This window comes from Corythoichthys intestinalis, unplaced genomic scaffold, assembly GCF_030265065.1.
Source record: "Corythoichthys intestinalis isolate RoL2023-P3 unplaced genomic scaffold, ASM3026506v1 HiC_scaffold_23, whole genome shotgun sequence".
Classification (NCBI taxonomy): domain Eukaryota; kingdom Metazoa; phylum Chordata; class Actinopteri; order Syngnathiformes; family Syngnathidae; genus Corythoichthys; species Corythoichthys intestinalis.
Genome location: NW_026651592.1, coordinates 9,677,835 through 9,702,077, shown reverse-complemented (window position 1 = coordinate 9,702,077; position 24,243 = coordinate 9,677,835). Strand labels below are relative to the sequence as shown.

The 24,243-nt window shown below is 39.9% G+C and overlaps 1 protein-coding gene across 2 annotated transcripts; it reads left to right on the top strand.

The window, feature by feature from the left end:
* The first annotated feature begins 15,263 nt into the window (after positions 1 to 15,263).
* On the top strand, positions 15,264 to 24,243 carry LOC130911160 (fructose-bisphosphate aldolase C-like). 2 transcript variants are annotated; one of them, XM_057828935.1, is made up of 8 exons: positions 15,264 to 15,375; positions 15,449 to 15,660; positions 15,731 to 15,785; positions 16,883 to 17,043; positions 17,110 to 17,193; positions 17,263 to 17,437; positions 19,098 to 19,297; positions 24,099 to 24,243. In XM_057828935.1, the coding sequence occupies exons 1-8, from the start codon at positions 15,264 to 15,266 to the stop codon at positions 24,189 to 24,191; spliced, it is 1,092 nt and encodes a 363-aa protein (XP_057684918.1). In that variant the 3' UTR covers positions 24,192 to 24,243. The 2 variants fall into 2 exon arrangements, with proteins under 2 accessions (XP_057684918.1, XP_057684919.1); XM_057828936.1 differs by having other exon boundaries at positions 15,264 to 15,379; positions 15,453 to 15,660.

Sequence of the window (24,243 nt, the reverse complement as noted above, 5' to 3'; positions counted from 1 at the left end):
CACCTCCATGCTTCACTGTTGGGAGAAGGTTCTTTTGGTGGTATGCAGTGTTGACTTTTCGCCAGACATGGCGGTTTTGGTTGTGACCAAACAGTTCAATTTTGCACCTACATCAGTTGATGAAAACTCTTTTTAATTTAGTCTCGACAACACAACTGTTAAAAAAACAAAAAAAAAACTACTGAATTGATTGATTAGGAAATCAGGTTGAAATAATAGAAAATTCCAAAATGTTGAGGGGGTTCACAAACTTTTGAGCAGCACTGTATATATATATAACAGAAACGGTAACAGTGGCAGTCAGATACCATTGTAATTCATTTCAGGTCATTCATTGTCAGACAGAAGCAGTACGGCACAACGTTACGCAAAAAAAATAAGTTAAAAATATAAAAATGGCTTACCTCTTTGTCCTCTGAAAGACCATGTCAACCCAACAAAATGTTTACTGCGTATGAAATGTGAATGGATTCACCGAGCTGGTGTTAAAGTCCACGCAAGTTGATTCGGTCTTCACATTTTTTCCTCCTGAGTTTCTGGTTTCCGGAAACGTATGAGGAAAACATCCTTCATGTGTCGTAATGTCTAGAGTCGTTTCTACAAGTTCCAAAAAAGGCAATGTGTGATCGGCATGTTCGTTTTTGAAAGATTACCGGAGAAAAGTAGCACAAATTATGTTGGGTCTATGCGAGGGCAGGTCTATAATGTCCCAGTTCGGCTTTACTTCCGCTTTACGATGCGACGTCACGGTCTAAAAATAGCATGCGTGCGGTACGCCATTACTTGTCGCTTTAACAATGTCACGTCTGCCCGTCGCTGATTGGTCCACTCCGCTATCTGTTTGCTGTGGCTTGCTCCGCCCTCGGAATTTGATCCACCGGACGGTCGCCAGACTCAATCGCTGGAACAGCGTGTGCTGTACCGCGAGAGCTCGTCAGGTGTAGGAGTGGGAAACTCTTGGTACCTCACGATATGATACGATTTGCGATACAAAGCTCATGATAACGATCTGACGATATGGCAATACAACGATTATCGATACATTGCTTAGGAAATAATTCTAGGATATTCTACAAATAACTAATAAACAGAAAAACAAGAATTGGAATGAGTTTATCATGAGTTGACATCCAATCCATTTGAACTGGGAGGGTGGAGGTGTTCATTCGCTGCCATCCATCCCACTTCAAATGGATTGAACGTCTATGGCCGTCAGTGGCAGCCAACGCCAGACAATGAGGTAACTTTGGGCCATTTAAGGTCAATTACCTGTTCATTTTTAGTTACTTCCTGTTGATTTTGGTGTATTTTATGGGTCACTTCCTGTTTAATTTGCATTACAGAAAAGGAAATGACCTGGGAATCACCCAAATGAATAGGCAGTGACTCAAACTCAACAGGAAAGACCCGTAAATGCCCTAAAATGAACAGCAAGTGACCTTTAAATGCCATGAAAATCGGACAGAATGACTGTGAATGCTCTGGTTTTGAATGAACAAACTGTCCCAGCAGAGGTTGCGCTAGACATTTTCGTTGTCTGTCATTTTGACTGACAGGGTCATAAAAATCCGGTCATAATCTATTTTTACCCGTCACTTAAATTTATAAAATGATAATGATGACATATTCAATAGTATTTCATTTTTAATTAATATTGTAACGCTTGCTTGGCGGCGAAAAATTAGACATGGAAGTCGTGGTATTTTTATCCCTCTTTTTACTCTGCTTACCGCCAACAACACCAACAAAACAACTACTCCGCCCCCAAAGAAAAAGAGGCAACTATAGACCCTACTCACCTACGTCACAAAATGACGTGTCGCTGTATCCGGCCGCCATATTGTCCGTATTTTTTTAGACTTATTCTCATTGTTTTCAATTAGTCGTGCAAGTTATAGAGCAATTCATGGAAGCGCCGGTGTTATCTGACGCTGTAAACCCATTGGATACGTTGCATAAAAGGCGTTATGTGGAAAAGCTTCAGTTTATCCATTCGCCAGATCCATATTTGATGCCCAAATCGATGTTTTTTGACCCGCTGTCTTCGCCGTCTTTGCCTGACATCTGCTACCCTGATATTTACAACTATCTTGTCCACACAAAATCAGCCTATTCTCATGAAAGTTTGAAAAACTTTCAAGAGCTTGGAGGCTTATAAATACTTAGTTGCTGGTTGGGTGAAACAGGTCCTCGTCCATGAAAATTCGACAGGAATGTATCTTGTGCTCGGTAGGTGAGTTACGAAATTTTCAATTCAAAATCTTTTGTTCTTGCTAACATCCACTGTCAAGTCTAATGTATTTCATGTCATTTGTCAATGGAGCTAGGGCTTTTAATGTTTATATGGTTTAGCGATAACGCTCTCACTACATACATATATAATATGTAATAAATTTGAAGTGCGATAGCACTACTCCAGATTGTCCCTAGTTGAATTTATTTTTTGGCTTTTGACCGCAATAGTGAAATTGTAAATTAATTGTATGACAACTGTCTTATTATCCCCTTATAATTATATATTTTCAGGTAGTTCATTCACAACGTCTGAGTGTATGTTCTCGGCGATTAGCCTAGCAATGATCTTAATTGTGGTTGTCAGCCCAAAATCTTCTAAATATATATTAAATGCATCTTACCAGATATAAAATGACTACGACATAGTCTGTGGTGATCGTTTGGTGCCCAGATTTCTTGTCGAATTACAGCAGTCCATCTTGCTCTCCTCTTCGGGTCTCTCAGAATACGGTAGAACTTCAAGTCTCTCCGTCTATCTTCTCTGTTACTGCAACCGACCGCCACACACGCCTTCACCATTTTGATTATTAATGTTAACGAGCAGAAAAACACGCCGTAATAGGAGGCATGTACGTAGCGGTAATGTGTAAACACGACGAGCTGACATACAATATGGCGGCTCCAGTCAGGGGGGCGGAGTTGTGACGTCATGTGATTGGGGTCTATACACAGGCGGCAATCTAGTCCACCAATTGGATGACGCGCTGGCACACCGGGTGCACCAATAAGAACCTCGCGTTGATGTGTCAATCACGGTGCCGCCGCCAGACCCCGGTGACGCTACAATATTCTGACAGAATAGCCAACGACGTCATGCATTAAGAGAGATAATAGCTAATTAATATTCTCACTCGCCACCCTGTGGTCTGGGGTGTGAATTGCAACTTTTCAAAATGACTTCAGTTTTTTCCGTCACCGTTTTAAAAAACCGGTCAACGACAGAAAATATTCGGTTAACGTGACCCCTGGTTCCCAGTCTAAATGAATTGGGTGTCGAGCACCGTCAATGTCGTGGTGGAAGATTTTGGTAGCAATTTGTTTGTTCCTTTTTCATTTTTTTTTTAAAAAAAAAAAATTTTTTTTTAGACATTGACACCTTTTTAAAATGATATCTCGATTCTTGGCAGGAGCATATCGATAACCTTTTGGGATATAAAGTATCACGATATATCATCATTTTGATATTTTGTCACACCCCTAGTCAGGTGTGCCGTGAGAGATCGTCAGGTGTGCAGCGAGAAATCATCCAATATCGCGATTTAAAATAAATAAATAAAAAATTACGTCGTCAGGAGGAGTTGCAGTAGGAAGGAAAGAGTAGGTAGAAAGTTCCCGGTCGTATGCAGATGAGCGAGGTATTGCTCGCGTCGCATTCAAGAACTGCTTGGATATCTAGCACCAGCCACCTTGCTGTCCGGGACAATGCGGACCCCAGCGCGTCCACTGTGCATCATTTGATTAGACTCGCCAAGTGTCGATATACACGAAAATGTCCTTTCGATTTTTATCCATATGTGATGACCGTCAATCCTCCCGCTGTGTTTCATTCCGACACATTGTCGAGGACAGCAAGGTAGCTAATGGCTATAAATCCGAGCAGTTCTTGAACGCGACACGTGCAGCTGGTGACAAACAAGCCTAAACGTCATATCCAAATGAGGCACCCGTTGCTTCAAAACAAGTCGATGGAATATTCTGTATTCTATGAAAACGCAGAAAAACTGAACTTTTTTTGAGAAAAACTCCAACTAAAAGAGAAAGACGTCAAAGTCAGTTCCAGTGGGGAGAACAAGTATTTGATACTCTGCGGATTTTGCTGGTTTTCCCAATTGCAAAGCATGTAGAGGTCTGTAATTTGTATCATAAGTTCTCTTCAACTGTGAGGGACGGAATCTGATACAAAAATCCAGAAAATCACCTTGTATGATTTTTAAATAATAAATTAGCATTTAATTGCATGAAATAAGTATTTGATACATCACAAAAATCGAACTTAATATTTGGTACAGAAACCTTTGTTTGCTATTACAGTTACCAAATGTTTCCTGTAGTCCTTGACAAGGTTTGCACACACTGCAGCAGGGATTTTGGCCCACTCCTCAATGCAGATCTTCTCCAGAGCCTTCAGGTTTCGGGGCTGCTGCCTGGCAACACGGACTTTCAGCTCCCTCCATAGATTTTCTATCGAGTTCAGATCTGGTGACTGGCTAGTCCACTCCAGGACCTTAGTCACTCTTTAGTTGCCTTGGCTGTGTGCTTTGAGTCGTTGTCATGCTGGAAGACCCAGCCACGACCCATCTTCAGGGCTCTCACTGAAGGAAGGAGGTTGTCAGCCAAGATCTGGCGATACATAGCCCCATCCATCCTCCCCTCAATACGGTGCAGTCGTCCTGTACCCTTGGCAGAGAAGCAGCCCCAAAAAATGGTGTTTCCTCCTCCATGTGTCACGGTTGGGATGGTGTTCTTGGGGTTGTACTCATCCTTCTTTTTCCTCCAAACACGACGAGCCGAGTTTCGACCAAAAGTTCAATTTTGGTCACATCCGACCACATGACCTTCTCCCATTGGTCCTCTGGATCATCCAGATGGTCAGTGGCGAACTTCAGACGTGTCTGGACATGCACTGGCAGATTGACCTTCAACTTGAACGTCTTCATTTTCTAATAATCGCTCCAACAGTTGTTACCTTCTCACCAAGCTGCTTGCTTATTTTCCTGTAGCCCATCCCAGCCCTGTGCAGGTCTATTATTTTATCCCTGATGTCCTTACACAGCTCTTTGGTCTTGGCCATTGTGGAAAGGTTTGAGTTTGTTTGTTTGAGAATGTGAACAGGTGTCTTTTATACAGGTAACAAGTTCAAACAGGTGCTTCCGGTAATGAGTGGAGAACAGGAGGGGTTCTTAAAAAAGAACTAACAGCCGAAATATTTACTAGTTGGTAATGTATCAAATACATATTTCATGCAGTTAAATACAAATTTATTATTTAAAAATTATACAATGTTATTTTCTGGATTTTTGTATTAGATTCCGTCCCTCACAGTTGAAGAGAACTTATGATACAAATTACAGACCTCTACATGGCTTGCAAGTGGGAAAACCAGCAAAATCGGCAGTGTATCAAATACTTGTTCTCCCCACTGTACCTTTTTGCTGAACTTGTTGCTAAATCCAAAAAGTCCCACACTGTGGCAGGGACATTAACTCATTTGCTCCCAGAAACATATCAATACGTTCTATTTTTAAATGCTTCATTGTCCCAATAATGTATTTATACGTCTTTTGCGTTTTTTTTTTTAATTCTTTTTTTTTTTTTTACAAGAAGCATCTATAGCTTCCGATCTATCTCCGAAACAAAAAACAAAGCTCAAAACCAATTTTAAAGCAATAAAACTGGCCACTGGAGGGCAGTAGCGCATTTGGTAAGACCCCCCCAACCCGATTCAACCAGTACAACTTTGTTGTGACCATGCTATTAACTTAGAAGAGCCCCTCCGCAGGCTTGCTGCTCAGGTTCCCCCCACGCTCGAGTGTCCTGCACGGAAACGCGCACGGCCAAACCAGTTCCCCCCCCAGGAACACAAATTCCCCAGGCGAAAGAGACAGTGGTCACCACAAAAGAAAGACTTTAAAAAAATCCATCTTTACGAGACAGTCGGCAATGAGGGAAAAGTTTAACCGCTGTCACAGCAATCAAACGTCATCTCTCAGTTAGGTAAGTGTGAATAAATTGTTACTTACTATTTGGCTGGTTGTTCATGTTATTTTGTAAAAGGAAAACGTTATTCAGATGTTCGGGATGAAACTGAAGCAAAAAATAGCCGTGTCAAAGTCAAAGTTATGTTTGAAATTTTTGCGTTTACAAAAAGACAAAAAGCTCATTTTCTCCGATTTTTCATCAGAAATTGGAAAATTGCTCAAACTAAGCTATTTTCTAATCCTGATTTCTAAAGAATGGAAAAAGATATGAACTTACTTTTTTTCTGCTGAAAGAAGAGTCTAACCTTTCTTTTGGTGAGTTCCATGTTCATGAAGCAATAGAACAGAATTTTCTGTGGGCCTTGCAAAATCAGTCAAAATCTAGTAAAACGGCTGGGAGCGAGGGGCCTTGCTCTAGTGAAAATGGCTGGGAGTGAATGAGTTAATACTACCTGCCTGCAAAGCCATTGTCAGCGAGATGCTTGGCCTTGATGCGGTTGAAGCCAATGCTGAAGACCCCCTGTCTGATAATTCTGAGCTCTTCAAGCCTAACTGCGATAAAATTTTTTTTTTTTTTTTAAACGAGAGCGACTGAGCTGTTGTTGAAGATTCTTAAAACAGGTTTCACACTGTAAGTATAAATACTGAGAAATTGTTTTATAATTAAGTATACTGTACAGAAAGTAATTTTGGATCAATTTTGGTTGGTAGTGTGCCGTGAGATTTTTTCCAGTGTAAAAATGTGGCATGACTCAGAAAAGGTTGAAAAACACTGTTTTAAACCACTCTTCTTTGGCCAACTGCTCCAGGTCTCTGAGATTTGAAGGGTGCCTTCTCCAAACTACCATTTTCAGATCTCTCCACTGGTGTTCTATGGGATTCAGGTCTGGACTCATTGCTGGCCACTTTAGAAGTCTCCAGTGCTTTCGTTCAAACCATTTTTTAGTACTTTTTAAAGTGTGTTTTGGGTCATTGTCCTGCTGGAAGACCCATGACCTCTGAGGGAGACCCAGCTTTCTCACACTGGGCCCTATATTATGATGCAAAAAATGTTGGTAGTCTTCAGACTTCATATTGCCATGCCCAGGGTCAAGCAGTCCAGTGCCAGAGGCAGCAAAGAGACCTCAAAATATCAGGGAACCTCGTCCATTTTTGACTGTGGGGACCGTGTTCTTTTCTTTGAAGGCCTCATTGTTCTCCCAAAAAACTCTACTTTTGTCTTATCTGGTCAGAGAGCATACTTCCAAAACGTTTTTGGCTTTCTCAGGTAAGTATTGGCAAACTCCAGCCTGGTTTTTCCTGTCTTTGGGTCAGAAGAGGGGTCTTCCTTGGTATCCTACCATTGAGTCCCTTTTCATTCAGACGGCGACGGATAGTATAGGTTGACGCTATTGTACCCTCGGACTGTGGGACAGCTTGAACTTGTTTGGATGTAAGTCGAGGTTCTTTATCCACCATCCGCACAATCTTTTGTTGAACTCTCGTCAATTTTTCTTTTCTGTCCATATCTAGGGAGGTTAGCCACAGTGCCATGGGCTTTACACTTATTAATGACATTGCGCACGGTAGAGACAGAAACATTTGGGTGTTTGGAGAGGGACTTATCGCCTTGAGATTGCCCATGCCTCCTCAAAATTTTGTTATTTCAAGTCCTCAGACAGTTCTTCGGTCTTCTTTCTTTTCTCTATGCTCAATGTGGTACACATAAGGACACAGGGCAGAGGTTTAATCAACTTTAATCTATTTTAACTTAATTTTATAAATATGGACGTAAAACGGTCTCGATTCTTGCTTAAAGGCAAAAAACGTGCAGTAATCATTTATTTTACGTAAATATTGTATTGTAACTATGATGCCACTGCCGTAGCAGCTAATTTCTGTCATTTACCGTATTGGCCCGAATATAAGACGTCCCTGATTATAAGACGACCCCTTCTTTTTCAAGACTCAAGTTCGAAAAAAGACTTCTTGAACACCAAATTATTTTTTATACAGAAAATAATTACACTACATCTGAAACAAATGATTATAACTAGTGATGCACGATAACACATTTTTCAACCGATACCGATAACCGATAATTTCCTCCTCATTCCAACCGATAACCGATAATGTCTAGCCGATAATTCTATTAAAAGATTTATGTAAAATTTTAAAGTATACACAAAAGAAAATATTACTGTGCAAAAATATAATTTATTGCTCTTTTTTTCAAAATAAAATATGAACAACTCGTCAATTCAAACATCTAAATAATGACAGATTGTCTGACATTGTGTAATGGTAAACTTTTGGCAACAATTACAGCGTAAATACCTAAGTTGCACAAAAATGCCTTTAAAAGTAAGCCATTCCTAACATATATAACATTATTACACTGCAAAACACACCTCCTTAAAACATGTCCATTTTAAGTGTAAATCTATTGGCAATAAGTGAAATTATCTCTCAGATTTCTTGGAAGAAAAATAGCTAGCTGAAAATAATCTTAACAGCCTTGTTTTAAGCAATACCTTATTATACTTAATCCTAAAAAAAAAAAACTTGGAAGAAGGAAAGATTTTGAATAATATTTGTAGCTACAGAATATTGATTTAAGAATTTGATTATCTACTGTGACTGTAATTGAGCAGAGAAATAAGTTAAATAATTTGAAAAGTGATTGCTAATGTTATATGCTTTGTTGCACACTGTGAAAAGGATTAACTCAAAAGAGCGAGATGTCATGTACCCATTCTGCAGCACTTTGTTTACATTTGCGGCTTTCACGACATTTGCTTTACAGCAGCTGAACTGATACACGGCAGTACTATTTGGACGGAGTTGGAGCTCGCATCCGCGTGCGTGTTGTTTTGTGGCCGAGTTTTGTTAAACCGAAAATAAAGACAGCGTTACAAAGTCATCTGACCGCTCGTCATTTTACATACTGAATGCATTATTGACTGGCTGACTTTGTTTTCTCCATGTTTAAATTATCATCTAACCACTGTGCCGTCATGATAAGCTTGCTTACTGGACATCACTTTTTCATGAAGAATGGTGGTCGTATAAACTGCATTCATTTTTTATCCAGGGCTTTGGTTCTCGGGTCATTTAGGTAAAAAAAAAAAAAATCTGCGCCACGGCGGCGGCGGCAGCTACGTTCGTACCGGTTAATCCGCCCGGCCGGTTCGCCGCGGCATATTCGGGTCCTGGCTTTGCTCGCACGCAGTGGCGGAACGCTCGAGAAACCGGGGTGTTCGCCGGAGGTCCTGAAGCCGGGGGCTCGGCGGGCGGCGGCGGCCTGCCGGACCGGCGGGCTCCGTCGGAAGACGGCTGCTTGCCGACTATCGGTTTCTAGTCGTGCCGGTATTTAGCCTTAGATGCGAATTTACCACCCGCCTTGGGCTGCATTCCCAAACAGCCCGACTCTGGATCGTCACAAGCCCTGCAGTTTAATTTAGTTAGTGTTTACAATAGCTTTAGCATTCCCGCTAACCAGCAGCCTCGTATTCGATCCAAAAATCTTTGTGATGCAGTTTTATATGGCTGCTGTGTTATTGGTTTTGAATGAAGACGCTTTCTTTCTGCCTCGTGGAACTTCTACGGTACATGTTTCGCAGATGGCGAGAGCGTCGTTTTTTCAGTAACAGCCGCCATAATATTAGGCTCGAGCGTTTACGTCACAGCAGCACGGGATTGTGCGAGATTTGCGACAACGCAGCCATTGCGGAAGCACGTCTGCATCACGGGACATCTAAACTTAACGGCAAATACAATTGAACTACGAGTGCCAAAGATGGAAAAATGTAGGGAAAACTTGCCAGTTCGATACAGAGACAAACTTGTTACCACGGCGAAGGACAGATATGTGAGCAATTTTAAGGATGTGAACAATGTTGACCCTCACGAGCAAGCCGAACACAAATGGAATAAAGATGTCGACAAGCTTCCACCACTACGCGAAATGGACATCATGCTGTATTTAGTGTTTGGTGTATGTTACTACACTCATCAGCAATTCCGAGACTACAAATCGCTACAAAGCTACGAACAGTTTTGCTGCGGATGGGTGCAGGATCTGCACATTATGACCATAGTAAACGGCGACCCCATCTTTCTAGCAATGGTAGGCAATGTGTGTTTACATTAGTCTGTGACCACGGATGTACAAAATTTTTGTTGCAGAAAATGTAGCCTGTGTACAAATTCTTTGCCACTCTCTCACGTCAAAATATTACAGCTTTTTCATTTAGCAACGACAGGAATTATGTCTTATGAAGACAATGCACATGTATGCATGCTAGATGTTTAGCTGTAGCTATAGCTAACAACAGGCCGACTTAGGGCGTAAAGTTACTGAAATTTGCGTGAACAAACGAAATTCACTTACCGGAGTGGAACTGCATAGAGCAAACTCTGTGTGTAACTGGAGAATCAAACGTTATGCCCTTCCTTCTGATCGAGGCCACCCATGCCATTCTTCGACGTTTGGTAAGTTCAGATATGACCTTTCCCTCGCCTTTTCTCCATGTAGGGATCCGGAAGAAACTCAATGGTGTTCCGTCGAGCTGTACATTCTCCTTTCTATTCGATCGGTTGTTGCAATTCTTTACCGCACAATAATTTCCAACCATTTTTAAAGAGCGACCTGTGTTGAAATGCCTCACTGTTTATGTTTCTCGCTTCCACAATGGCGATAGCGGCGGAAACCTCGCGAGTGCCACGTCATACGCTCGAGCCTAATTCAACTACTTCTTGTCGTGTAACTCCGCCTCCTCAACCCCTCCTCCCTCAGGGGCTTCAGAGAGGGGAGGGGTTGAGGAGGCGGCGTGCTGAATTCTTCGGTTGTGCACATTTGGAGGCTAAATCAAGTATATAACTATCGGATTGCATTATCGGTTGATTTTTTTAATTATCTGGATTATCTGTGTGACGTCATAATTGCCATTATCGGCCGATAATTATCGGTGACCGATATTATCGTGTATCTTTAATTATAACAATATATTTGAGAGAAAAAGCATGTTATTTTGCCTCAGTCAAATCTTAATATCTGAAAATTTAAATATGCAAACTAAAGTGCAATCCCATTCGTAAATGAATGGCTTCTGGTTTTTGAAATGTAAATAAACCAATCTATTCTGATAAAACAATGAAATTGCAATAACTGCATTAATCATGACAGTGAAGTCTAACTATAGTCTTGAAACAAATCTGAATAAGGAAAAAACATTGAAAAAAATAATGCAAACTGGTTAAACTGGTCATGACAGAACATCACTTCAATGATATCTGGCGCCACCTAGCATCGTAAATGGGTATACGACCGCGAATATAAGACGACCCCTGCTTTTTCAGTCTTATTTCAATGCAAAAAACCACAGTCTTATGTCCGGGCCAATACAGTATTTTTTTTCACAACGTTTCAAAATGCATATATGGTACGAAAAATATAATAATTACCCTGAATCCTCGAACAAATCACTCCTGAGACAATCTTTCCTGTTTGTATGCGGTAAAGCTTTCGTACTTTTATCCTAAATCCGGCCTTGAATGCTGCATGTGTCGGTACAACCGACTGCGAAAAACAAGATTGTGGGCTTCCTGGTCGCTAGCTTGAAGGAGTTGCGCAGTGGCTGGCCGAATTGACCCGTCAATACGAATATGAATTCTATGGACAACTATTGCACGAAACATTATTTCCCAGTTTATTTTACTATAGCCATAAATTTTAAATAACTTGACCTTCAAACCTATTTCTCTGTGTCTCTTTTTCAATTGACGACTCACACACTGAAACTAGCACGTAGGAGCTGTGAGACTCTTTTAAAAGCCCCTTGAGGATTCCAAAGTTGAGGACCCAATTAGCAGGAGGGTTGACCACAGCGTCCCACGGGATTATATATGAGCTAATTACACTATAAATAGCAATACAGCTAAGGGCTTAAAATGGGTTACTTTGGGCGACGCTACTTAATTTCTTTGCTCACAGACATATTCACAAATGCTTTATTTGATTTTACAGTTGGTAATATTTTCAATTGCCAGATAAGAGGCTCTGGCCATATTTGAATAATTATTAAGATTAAAAAAGAACAATGATTGTGGACAACTGTCATGCCCTTGTATGGTGTGAGAGATGGGGCGTGCCTGCCCCGCCCACAGCGCAGGGTACAGTGAAAAGGATGGCGCGGTTGTCCGGCATGTCAGAAAGAACCATTGCATCCTCCACTTCCAGTCAGGTAAGGGAACCACTAGCTGATCTTTGTTTTCTCCATCCATCCATTCATCATCTTCTGCTTGCATGGACTAAATTAAAGAAATTGTAAATTGAGATTTTAAACCTTCAGAGCCAATATAGTTAATCTTTTTTAACTAGCTGGAGATCTAAAATGTATTGACATCATTGCTGCTTTTGATTTCAAATTCATTTGATTGTGTATTGTTTTATGCTTTATGTCATTTAAACAAATCCAAAGGATTATTCTTTTTATATAATTTTTTATTTGAAATAAAATGTATTGATGTAAATATGTTTTTAATTTGTGCTTGTATTGTTTTATTTTTATGGTTTAGTATCTAAAATAAATAACCTCATCAAAAATTACAATCTCTTCCTTTTCTTAAATCTTAAATAAGAATCTTTTTTTAAGAAAAAAAATATATATGTAGTTGTTGTTTGTTTTTCTGACGTGCATATTGAATATTTATTATTTAATAAATATATTTATTATATTATTATTATTATTATATATTATTTATTAAATAATTTAATAATAATATTTATTATTTAGTAAATATATATTTTTGTACAATCCTTAAAGATTATTGGCTTTCTGGTTTTAATTTTAGGTTAAATTTGTTTTTTAAAATGCAGATTTGGGGAAAGTTGCTATACAGTAATTGATATTTTTAAATAGCTTTGTATCAGTTCATTATTACTGCTTTTCATTTCGGATTATTAAATTTTGTTTTCTTTAATACATTGATTTTTTTCCCATTTATTTTGTCGATTAATATTCTCATTTAAAATGTTAAAATACTTTTTCATGTAATAAAACCATATTTGCCACTACAGTAAGTTAAAATGAATGAATCAACACTGACAAATACTTTTACTTTGAGTATAGCATTCAATATGTATTTGGATGTACTTCATAATTACAGAGAGTGTTGTCACAGATTACTTGAAAAAGTAATTACTGAAATTACTGAAATTCCTCAAATAAGTAATGTAGTTACCTTATTGATTACTTTGTCAAAGGTAGTTACTTTAAAAGTAATTCATCAGGTACTTTTGACCAATTTTTCTCTTTTTGCCACGTCAACACAAGAATGACAACAGAAAAGGTTCATTGAGGTCCCATATTATTTGAATTAAAAAAATATATATTAGAAGCTAAAAAACACATCTTTTTCAGGGGTGCCAATAATTATGGAGGGCACTGTAAACTTGAAATCAATCTTGTGCAAAGTGACAGAAATTAAGTTAGCTCACTCTAAGTCTTTGTTGCTCATATACTGAGTACCCCGTATTAGGGCCGCAGCTATCGATTATTTTAGTAGTCGATTAATCGATTTACTAATTAATTCGGATAATCGTATAACCTGAGCTGAGCATAAAAACGGTTGAAAAAAAGATAAATAAACGAGATTCTGAGCACATCAAAAGAACAATTAGCTAACTTACATAACAAAAGTCCATGTGTTTAAATGCTATAAAATGCGCTGTTTTTTTCCCAATGCTCTTAACAAATGGTTCAAACATATATTCCCACAAAAAATGGCTAAATATACCTGTAAACTATTTTTTTTTAATCTCACACTAAAAATTATGTTGGTCTTAACAGGAAGCAGCTGGATTCACTCATGTGAAATGAGTTATGTCATATTCACTGTTGCCACTAGAGGGCAGTGTATCCTCCCAAATCAATATAACTAAATGCAAACAATTTCAAAACAAACCATTACAACTAGAGATGTCCCGATCGATCGGGATGCCAATCGATCGGGTCCGATCACGTCATTTTCAAAGTATCGGAATCGGCAAAAAAATATCGGCCATGCCTTTTTTGTAATATATATATATATATATATATATATATATTTTTTTTTTTATTAAATCGTTTTCCAATTGTATTTAACATTATAGACATAATATGTTACACTCATCCAGAGTCTTTAGTTTAGGCTTAAGGTAGGGTTATCAAATTTATCCCGATAACGGCGGCAATTAATTTTTTAAAAAGTGCGTCATGTTAAAATATTTAACGCAATTACTGCATGCGCTGCACGACCCTCTCACTCATTGTCGCGCTCAATCTATAATGACGCCGTTTTACCTATATAGCGAGACAAAAGGCAGAGCAAAATGAGTGGAGTGAATTTTGGCAGCCTTTGGAGCCTTTTTTAAATTGACTAAAGCATTGCAATCCCTCTCCCTATGATTAGAAATATCATGGGAAGCAATGTGGGGAAGCAAGGTGGCAATTGATCTTTGTCTTATGTTATGTTATGTTATGCCTTATGTTACTTCCCAACGCAGAGAAGATATATCAATTGGTACCACTACGCACAGTCATGGTTGCACTTCCCATCATGCATTTGGGCAGAAGTTAAATGGCTACAGTATCATTTACTGAAAGCTCAACAAATACACTAGATGGCAATATTTAGTCACAATATACAAGGTCACATTTATCCTTTAAGAATTAAAAGTCTTTCTATCCGTGGATCCCTCTCACAGAAAGAATGTTAATAATATAAGTGCCATCTTGAGGATTTATTGTCATAATAAACAAATACAGTAGTTATGTACTGTATGTTGAATGTATATATTCGTCCGAGTTTTATTCATTTTTTTCTTAATGCATTGCCAAAATGTGTATAATCGGGAAAAATTATCGGAAATGATTGGAATTGAATCGGGACCAAAGAAAAAAGCAATGGGATCGGGAAATATCGGGATCGGCAGATACTCAAACTAAAACGATCGGGATCGGATCGGGAGAAAAAAAACATGATCGGAACAACCCGAATGTTAATGCCATCTCGTTGATTTATTGTTATAATAAACAGTTCAGTACTTATGTACCGTATGTTGAATGTATATATCCGTTTTGTGTCTTATCTTTCCATTCCAACAATAATTTACAAAAAAATATGGCATATTTTATAGATGGTTTGAATTCGATTAATTGCGATTAATTAATTTTTGAGCTGTAATTAACTCGATTAAAAAATGTAATCGTTTGACAGGACTAATTGAAGGTCATCCAGTTCCACAATATGACGCACCAATTCGCTGCCCTGTCTGAGGCCCAGAAGAAGGAACTTCATGAGACCGCCATGCGCATCGTCTCTTTGGGGAAGGGCATCTTGGCCGCTGACGAGTCAGTGGGTACGTAAACAACTTCGCAATTTACCCTTGTATTTAAATACTGCTCGTTTCTGAGCATGTCTGTTTGTGGCAGGCAGCATGGCCAAGCGCCTCGCCCAGGTGGGCGTGGAGAACACGGAGGAGAACCGACGTCAGTTCCGTCAAATCCTATTCAGCGCGGACGAGCGCATTAACGGCTGCATTGGCGGAGTCATTTTCTTCCACGAGACGCTGTACCAGCACTCGGACGCCGGGGTCAGCTTTGTTAAGATGATTCGGGACCGAGGCATACTGGTTGGCGTCAAGGTATGCTCATTTTTAAGCTGTAAAAAATGAACTTTCCCCACCACAACTGTGTTTTACTTTTATTGCTCAGGTTGACAAAGGCGTTGTTCCTCTAGCTGGAACCTGCGGAGAAACCACCACCCAGGGTGAGTACTGGAAGACTGCCGGCAGTGTTGTGCATGAACGCGTTCAATGAACGATCGTTCATGAACACGTTCATATTTTGGGCGAACGTGAATTGAACGCATCATATTTCTGTCTCATGAACGTTACTGTGAACGAGCTCATTCTAGCGGTTGTGAGCGGTGCTCAAAACTTCGTTCATGAGTTCATCACATTTAGAGCCTTACCGACAAAACTGCATATAAAGCCATAGGCTAAAAACACACAATGAAAAAATTAACCTTAATAGCGGAAAATTATCCAACCTGGCGACCCAAGCTGCCTGTCACGGCCGTATTGTTTAAGCAAATACGTCATCACAACAACGGCAGCATGGACACAGAAGCTGGCAGCTCTCGAAACCTGGCCCACTCAGAGCAACTTTCTACACAGTACCAGCATTTAAAAGAGTTTTACGAAAAAGTCAGTACCGACCCTGATGGCAAAAATATAACGTTTACATGTAAACTTTGTCCACCTGGATTGAAGAAGACCGTCCGTACGTCGGTAACGTCTTTAGCCAACCTTAAACGGCACATCGAAATAAAGCATGCAACAAGCCTTGCTAGGTATCTGTGACTGCGAGCATGTGCGATTAAAAAAGAGACGGCAACGGTTGGCCAGAGCAGTACCTCTGCCACCCAAATACCGCGAACAGCATACCAGAGTGGCCCCGTTTTCTGTCTCTCCCAGCCGCAGCTAGACAACCTAGTTCTGCGATATATTGTGGGAGACCTACAGCCTTTGAGTAAAGTGGAAAGGCCAGCTTTCATAAACCCAATTAAAGGGTTGCAGCCATCCCGAAAGGTGCCGACCAGAAAAAAAGTCCAGTTACTGCTAAACAGGAAACTTCAAGAAAACATATGTGAACTTAAGAACAAAAACAACTGAACTACAAAAGTTCATTTTTTGGAACCATGAACTTTAGTTCAAAATTTTGAATTATGAATTATGAACTGAACAGTTCATTTTAAAATGTGTGAACTGCAATTTGAACTAGTTTATGTAGAAAATGAACTTTCCCAACACTGACTTCCGGGCTGTTGCTTATACTCTGCACTGTGACCTCCGCTTGTCACAGGTTTGGACGGCTTGTCAGAGCGCTGTGCCCAATACAAAAAAGACGGCGCCTCCTTTGCCAAGTGGCGCTGCGTGATGAAGATTAGCGATGCCAACCCCTCAAAGCTAGCCATCAGGGAGAATGCCAACGTTCTGGCCCGTTATTCCAGTATCTGCCAGCAGGTGAGTCGACACGAAAAGACAGTTTAAGCTGGGGTTCACATGACCCTAGCACATCTTCTTTTCCAGCAAGGCCTGGTGCCTATCATCGAGCCTGAGCTTTTACCGGATGGAGATCATGACCTGAAACGCTGCCAGTACATCACGGAGAAGGTGAGTGGCCAATCTCTTCTGAATGTGACTCCAAGATCCGAAACCAATAATCGTTGTTTTGGAGTTCAGGTGCTGACAGCCGTTTACCAAGCCATGTCAGACCACCATGTGTACCTGGAGGGTACACTGCTCAAACCCAACATGGTCACTCCAGGCCATGGCTGCAGCAAAAAGTATAGTCCAGAGGATGTCGCAATGGCAACCCTCACTGCCCTGCGCCGCACGGTTCCTCCGGCGGTGGCTGGTAAGTCAACACGTACCCTAACGTGATTCATTAACCTATAGCCTATAATCTATTCCTCAGACGGTTTTGAAGACCCAACACTTTCGTAAAAGTCTTCGGCTTGACAAGTGATCTTGGAGTCAAAAATTAGCTGAGTTGTCCAGTTGTCTTAAAGGGTACGACGGATAGAAAGGCTAGTCCAGCAATTCCAACGACCCACACTGGTGGAAGTCCTACAACTTGGCCAAAAGGCCAAACTCTGCACGTTCACCTTAATCTTAACTAGGGGTGCAGCTATCGAATATTTTAGTAGTCGAATAATGGACGGACTAGTTAATTCGAATAATCAAGTAATCGGTTAAGGAACATGAAAAATTAAAATACCTGAGCTGAGCCTCAAACGATATAATTAAAAAAAAATTTTTTTTTTTTTAAATGAAGATCTATGTACAACAAAAGAAGAATGGGCTAACTTACATTGAAAAAGTCCGCTAGCTTAAATGCTATTTAATACAAAAGTTTTTTATTACAATGCTCTTCACAAATGGTTCAGACACATATTCCCACAAAAAACTTCTAAATATACCTCAAACTAAATTCTGAATGCATTAAAAAACATTAGCTCAAACAAAAACTTAGCTTACGTTGGTCTTAACAGGGAGCAGTTGGATTCGGCTGTGTGAAAAGAGGCAAACCAGGCAGTGTATCCACCCAAATAAATAAATAAAACTAAATGCAAACACTTTCAAATTAAACCATTACAACGCCACTTTAATTAAATGAATACTCAAAGCAAAAAAAATTTAATTTGAGTATTTTTTTCTCATTGAATACTCGAGTTAATCGATGAATCGTTGCAGCACTAGTCTTCACCCCTTGTACTGACTCCATTTTAAAAGCTGGAAAAAGGCTTTGAAACACAAGTTGACAATTTATTCCAAGTCTGAAGCAATCATACAAAATCATTGGTCATATTAATTGTGTTATAGTAATACAGCAAAATAGTAAAGTACAGTACATCCGAAACAAATGATTATAGCAATATATTTGAGAGAAAAAGCATGTCATTTTGCCTCATTCAAAATTTAACATCTGAACATTTAAATATGTAAACTAAAGTGCAATCACATTCGTAAATGAATGGCTTTTGGTATTTGAAATGTAAATAAACCAATCGATTGTGCTAAAACAACAAAACTGCAATAACTGCATTAACCATCTAACTAACTGTAGTCTTGAAACAAATCCGAATAAGGAAAAACATTGCAATAAAATAATGCAAACTGGCTAAACTTGCGAGTAGCTGAGATCAGTCATGACAGAACATCGCTTCAATGATATCTGGCGCCATCTAGCGTCGTGAATGGGGAGAGTAGCTGAGATCTCTCATGACAGAACATTGCTTCAATGATATCTGGCGCCATCTAGCGTTGTGAATGGGTATAATGTATAGACCCTGAATATATGAGGACCCCCTCTTTTTCAGTCTTATTTCAATGCAATGCAATGCAGAGCCAATTCAAGGAAATCTCAAGACTATAAGAGTATTCTGGAGGGAAATGTGTTGCTCAGTGTCAGAAAACTTGGTCTCACACACAGGACACACTTCCTGCCTTAGCATGGCAAAACAAACGCCCAAGATTGGTTAGTTGTCTACTAAAAAAGGTGTATTTCCAATTAGGTGTTGCCTTCCTCTCTGGTGGCCAGAGTGAAGAAGAGGCGTCCGTGCACCTGAACGCTATCAACAACTGCCCCTTGGCAAAACCCTGGACCCTCACCTTTTCCTTCGGCCGCGCCCTGCAGGCCTCAGCGCTGCGGGCCTGGCGGGGACACAAGGAGAACGAGAAGGCCGCCACTGAGCAGTTCATCAAGAGGGCTGAGGTCAGAGGGGTTAAAGTTGTCACACAATGTGCCGATGTACAAAAAGAGATCCATAGACTTCGTAATTGTATTGACGGGTCAATTCGGCTAGCCACTGCGCAACGCCTTCAAGCAGAGAGGGCCAGGTATCCCACAATCCGCTTTAGTTATTCGCAGTCGGTCGCAGCGACACATGCAGCATTCAACGCCGGATTTAGGATAAAAGTACAAAAGCTGTACCGCATACAAACAGGAAGGATTGTCTCAGGAGTGATTTGTTGGAGGATTCAAGGTAATTATTTTTCGTACCATGCATGCATTTTGAAACGTTGTGAAAAAAATCAATGGGACAAATTAGCTGCTACAGCATTGGCATCATAGTTCGCAATATTTACGTAAAATAAATGCTTAATAGACAGTTTTATTTGCTTCTAACCAAGAATCGAGACTGTTTTACGTCCATATCTATAAAGAATTTGGGGATTTAAGCATTTATTGATAAGAATTTTCACCGGAAAAGCTCTGCTTACATCAGGCGGCCGCTAGCTACATTCACTAACAGACTAGCATTGTACTTCGACATATTTACTTAAAATAAATGCTGACTGTACTTTTTTTTGCTATTAACCAAGAATTGAGACTGTTTTACGTCCATATTTATAAAGAATTCAGGGATTTAAGCAGTTATTCACAATAATTTTCACCGGAAAAAGCTCTGTTTGCATCAGGCGGCCGCTAGCTACATTCGTTAACAGACTAGCATTGTACTTCGACATATTTACATAAAATAAATGCTGATTCCACTTTTTTTTTGCTATTAACCAAGAATTGAGACTGTTTTACATCCATATTTATAATGAATTCGGGGATTTAAGCATGTATTAACAAGTATTTTCACCGGAAAAGCTCTGTTTGCATCAGGCGGCCGCTAGCTACATTCGTTAACAGACTAGCATTGTACTTCGACATATTTACATAAAATAAATGCTTACTGCACTTTTTTTTTTGCTATTAACCAAGAATTGAGACTGTTTTATGTCCATATTGGAAATGAATTCGGGGATTTAAGCACTTATTCACAAGTATTTTCACCGGAAAAGCTCTGTTTACATCAGGCGGCCGCTAGCTACATTCGCTATGAGACTAACATTGTACTTCGACATATTTATGTAGAATAAATGCTTACTGCACGATTTTTTTTTTTTTTTTGCTTTTAACCAAGAATCGAGACTGTTTTATGTCCATATCTATAAAGAATTTAGGGATTTAAGCAGATGTTCACAATTTTGACCTGAAATGCTCTGTTTACATCAGGCGGCCGATAGCTACATTCACTAACAGACTAGCATTGTACTTCGACATTTTTACGTAAAAGAAACGCTTACTGCACTTTTTTTTTGCTATTAACCAATAATTGAGACTGTTTTACGTCCATTTCTATAAAGAATTTGGGGATTTAATTAGCAGTTATTCACAAGAATTTTCACCGGAAAAGCTCTGTTAACATCAGGCGGCCACTACCTACATTCGCTAACAGACTAGCATTGTACTTTGACATATTTACGTAAAATCAATGCTTACAGCATGTTTTTGTTTTTTTGCTTTTAACCAAGAATCAAGACTGTTTTACGTCCATATTGAAAATGAATTCGGGGATTTAAGCATTTATTCACAAGTATTTTCACCGGAAAAGCTCTGTTTACATCAGGCGGCCGCTAGCTACATTCGCTATCAGACTAACATTGTACTTCGACATATTTACGTAGAATAAATGCTTACTGCACAATTTTTTTTTGCTTTTAACCATGAATCGAGACTGTTTTATGTCCATATCTATAAAGAATTCTATAAAGAATATTTAAGTAATTTTTCACAAGAATTTTCAACGAAAAAGCTCTCTGTCTGTGATTCTACTCGGTCAGCTTTGACGGCCTCACCAACAATGCAGCATCCCTATTTATCGGCCTGGCGCACCGTGTCCAGTCAATACATTTTGAAGTCTATTAGAGCTCTTTGGATACTCCCATTAGTAGTAATATATGCTTTGTATTACATCTCCTGACCATCCTCACCATTGCGCTTGACTGTAGAACTGACATGTTTATAGTTGTCCAACCTTTCTATATTGTCCCATCTTTTCCCAGTGTAGCCTCACAATGCTCACTGCAGATGACAATGTTTTATTAAGTGCGAGTACTGATTCCTCTTTACTTGATTACAATGTTCTCACGCCCCAAAATTGAAGTGGGTGTGGAAATCCCAAAACTGGACTAAGATACTTGTTTTCATTCTTCTTTTTTCGTGAAATTCACTCAGGGTCAATGTTATTCAACTGCCACCATCTAGTGGTCCACATTCAATTACACACGTAAAAAATGAAAGAGGCAGAAAAAAATAGGGTCGGATAGGACCGCTCTATTAGTCATTGACACCTGAAATTACGGTCGATGAGTGAGCATCAGGCCGCTGCAGACGTTCCGCGCCGCTATCTTCTCTCTCTTCTTCGGGAATTACGGAGCAGTTACAGAAGTTACTGTACACTACGGTTGTTCCGATCATATTTTTTTTTTGCTCCCGATCCGATCCCGATCGTTTTAGTTTGAGTATCTGCCGATCCCAATATTTCCCGATCCGATTGCTTTTTTTTTTTTGCTCCCGATTCAATTCCAATCATTCCCGATAATTTTTCCCGATCATATAACATTTTTGCTGAGCATTTCGAAAAAAATGAATAAAACTGGACGAATATATACATTCAACATACTGTATTTGTTTATTATGACAATAAATCCTCAAGATGGCATTTACATTATTAACATTCTTTCTGCGAGAGGGATCCAGGGACAGAAAGACTTGTAATTCTTAAAGGATAAATGTGACGTTGTATATTGTGACTAAATATTGCCATCTAGTGTATTTGTTGAACTTTCAGTAAATAATACTGTAGCCATGCCCAAATGCATGATGAGAAGTGCAACCATGACTGTGCGTATTGGCACCAATTGATATATCTTCTCTGTGTTGGGAACTAACATAGGGTGTTAAGAAAAAGATCAACTACTACCTTACTTCCCCACATTGCTTACACGCGATATTTCGCAATGTTGAGAGAGGAATTTTAAGGTTTAAGCCAATTAAAAAAATCCAAAGACTGCCAAAATTCACTCTACCCATTTCACGCTGCCTTTTAGCTCTATATATAGGTAAATCGGCGCCATTATAGACTGAATGCGACAATGCGTGAGTGGGTCGTGCAGCGCATGCGTTAATTGCGTTAAATATTTTAACGTGATTAATTAAAAAATGATTAATTACCACCGTGAACGCGATAAATTTGATAGCCCTACTTTAAGCCAAAACTAAAGACTCTGGATGAGAGTGTAAGACATTTTGTCTGTAACGTTAAATACAATTAGAAAACGATTTAATTAAAAAATATATATATATATATATATAAAAAGGCATGTCCGATATTTTTTTGCCGATTCCGATACTTTGAAAATGACGTGATCGGACATCTTTACTGTACACACATATATCATACAACATAGCAGGGATATGACTCGATGCACAGGTCATGTGCAGGGATTTTTTGTAAGAAAAAAGGAAAACTACCAGTCATGACTGAGGTGGATCAGTGATGGTAAGAAAAAGGCGGGTGTGAGGTTGTGTGTGAGTGTGTGTATGCACAAGTGTATCAGTATTTGTACGTTTCTGCAGACAAAATAAGAGTCGCAGGGCCCTGTGACCGGCCTTGGGAGGAGAATCAAGGGCAAGAGATAGGGAATCTGTGCGGTCTCACCAGGAGAAGGGAGGGGTGGAATAAGGGTGTTTGGGAAAGGGAAAGGAAAATTATAATTGAATTAAGCCGAATAAGTAATTCACTATGTCCAAATACAGTTGGTCTTCAGTCAAAATCGCGCTCCTCAGGGCGTAGGTGATACCTCAGGTCCCTTAAGTCAGGGGTCCCCAACCTATTCCACAAAGGCCCACCGTGGGTGCAGGATTTCATTCCTACCATACAAGGTGACAACACTTTTTCCCCAATCTGGTGTTTTACAAGTGCAATCAGTTGATTGCAGTCAGGTGTGGCTTGTTTTCGCAGAAGCCTCATTGGTTCAACTGGATCGGCTGGAACAAAAACCAGGACCCACAGTGGGCCTTGAGGACTGGGTTGGAGACTCCTGTCTTAAGTCATTGTCAATAGTCGCGGTCTGCCTCAACAGTTCCGCCACCTGGCGCCAGATAGCATCCACTTTTCTCCATCCTTCCTCGGACTGAACCGTGAGTCCATGGAGCCAGTTCTCAATCCGAGCCTCGACGCGGTTCTCCAATGCCTTGAATCGCACCGTTTGATCCATTGTTGATTTATTGTTTTCCTTGAAAGCTGCCGTATTGGAAACTTTCCGGTAGAGCTGGGCGCCTCCTAAGCCAAGCAGAAGGAACCCCACGACCGTTACGCTAAACAGCCAAATATCCTTGATATCTTCCACAGATAGGACAGTAAGACAAGCTGGCTTCCAATGATCCCATGAATCTCTCACGTAGCCAGCGGCAAAAGTCCCATCTGAGCAAGACAATCAATTGCGCAGAGAGAGACCAGCAACAGTTGATCCACAAAGGAAAAAATACAAAAAAAGCAGACAGACTAGACTGATGAAGGCAGCAGCAGCAGAAGCAGGGAGGAAACACGTCCGCCCCCGTCGAAGGCAGGAAGAAATAGAATTATAAAACCGTACAATAAGGTTTTGTCAATCGATATGCACAAAAGATAACATTTACGTGAACTTTTTACGCTTACAATGTTGTGTGTTTGTCACAGGTCAACAGTCTGGCGTGTCGAGGAAAGTACAAAGGGGCCGACAATTACGCCGATTCCGCGCACGGCGTCTATGGATCCTGTTATTCATTTTAAATGCAGCCAGTCATAAAACAATCTCCTTGATTGACATAGAAACACATGAAAA

Bases quoted from the DNA above. Each gene is read 5' to 3' on its own strand.
- LOC130911160 (XM_057828935.1), top strand. From the start codon at position 15,264: ATGACGCACCAATTCGCTGCCCTGTCTGAGGCCCAGAAGAAGGAACTT. The intron at 15,376-15,448 runs GTACGTAAACAA...TGTTTGTGGCAG, and splicing joins GGCCGCTGACGAGTCAGTGG to GCAGCATGGCCAAGCGCCTC. The intron at 15,786-16,882 runs GTGAGTACTGGA...CGCTTGTCACAG, and splicing joins CGGAGAAACCACCACCCAGG to GTTTGGACGGCTTGTCAGAG.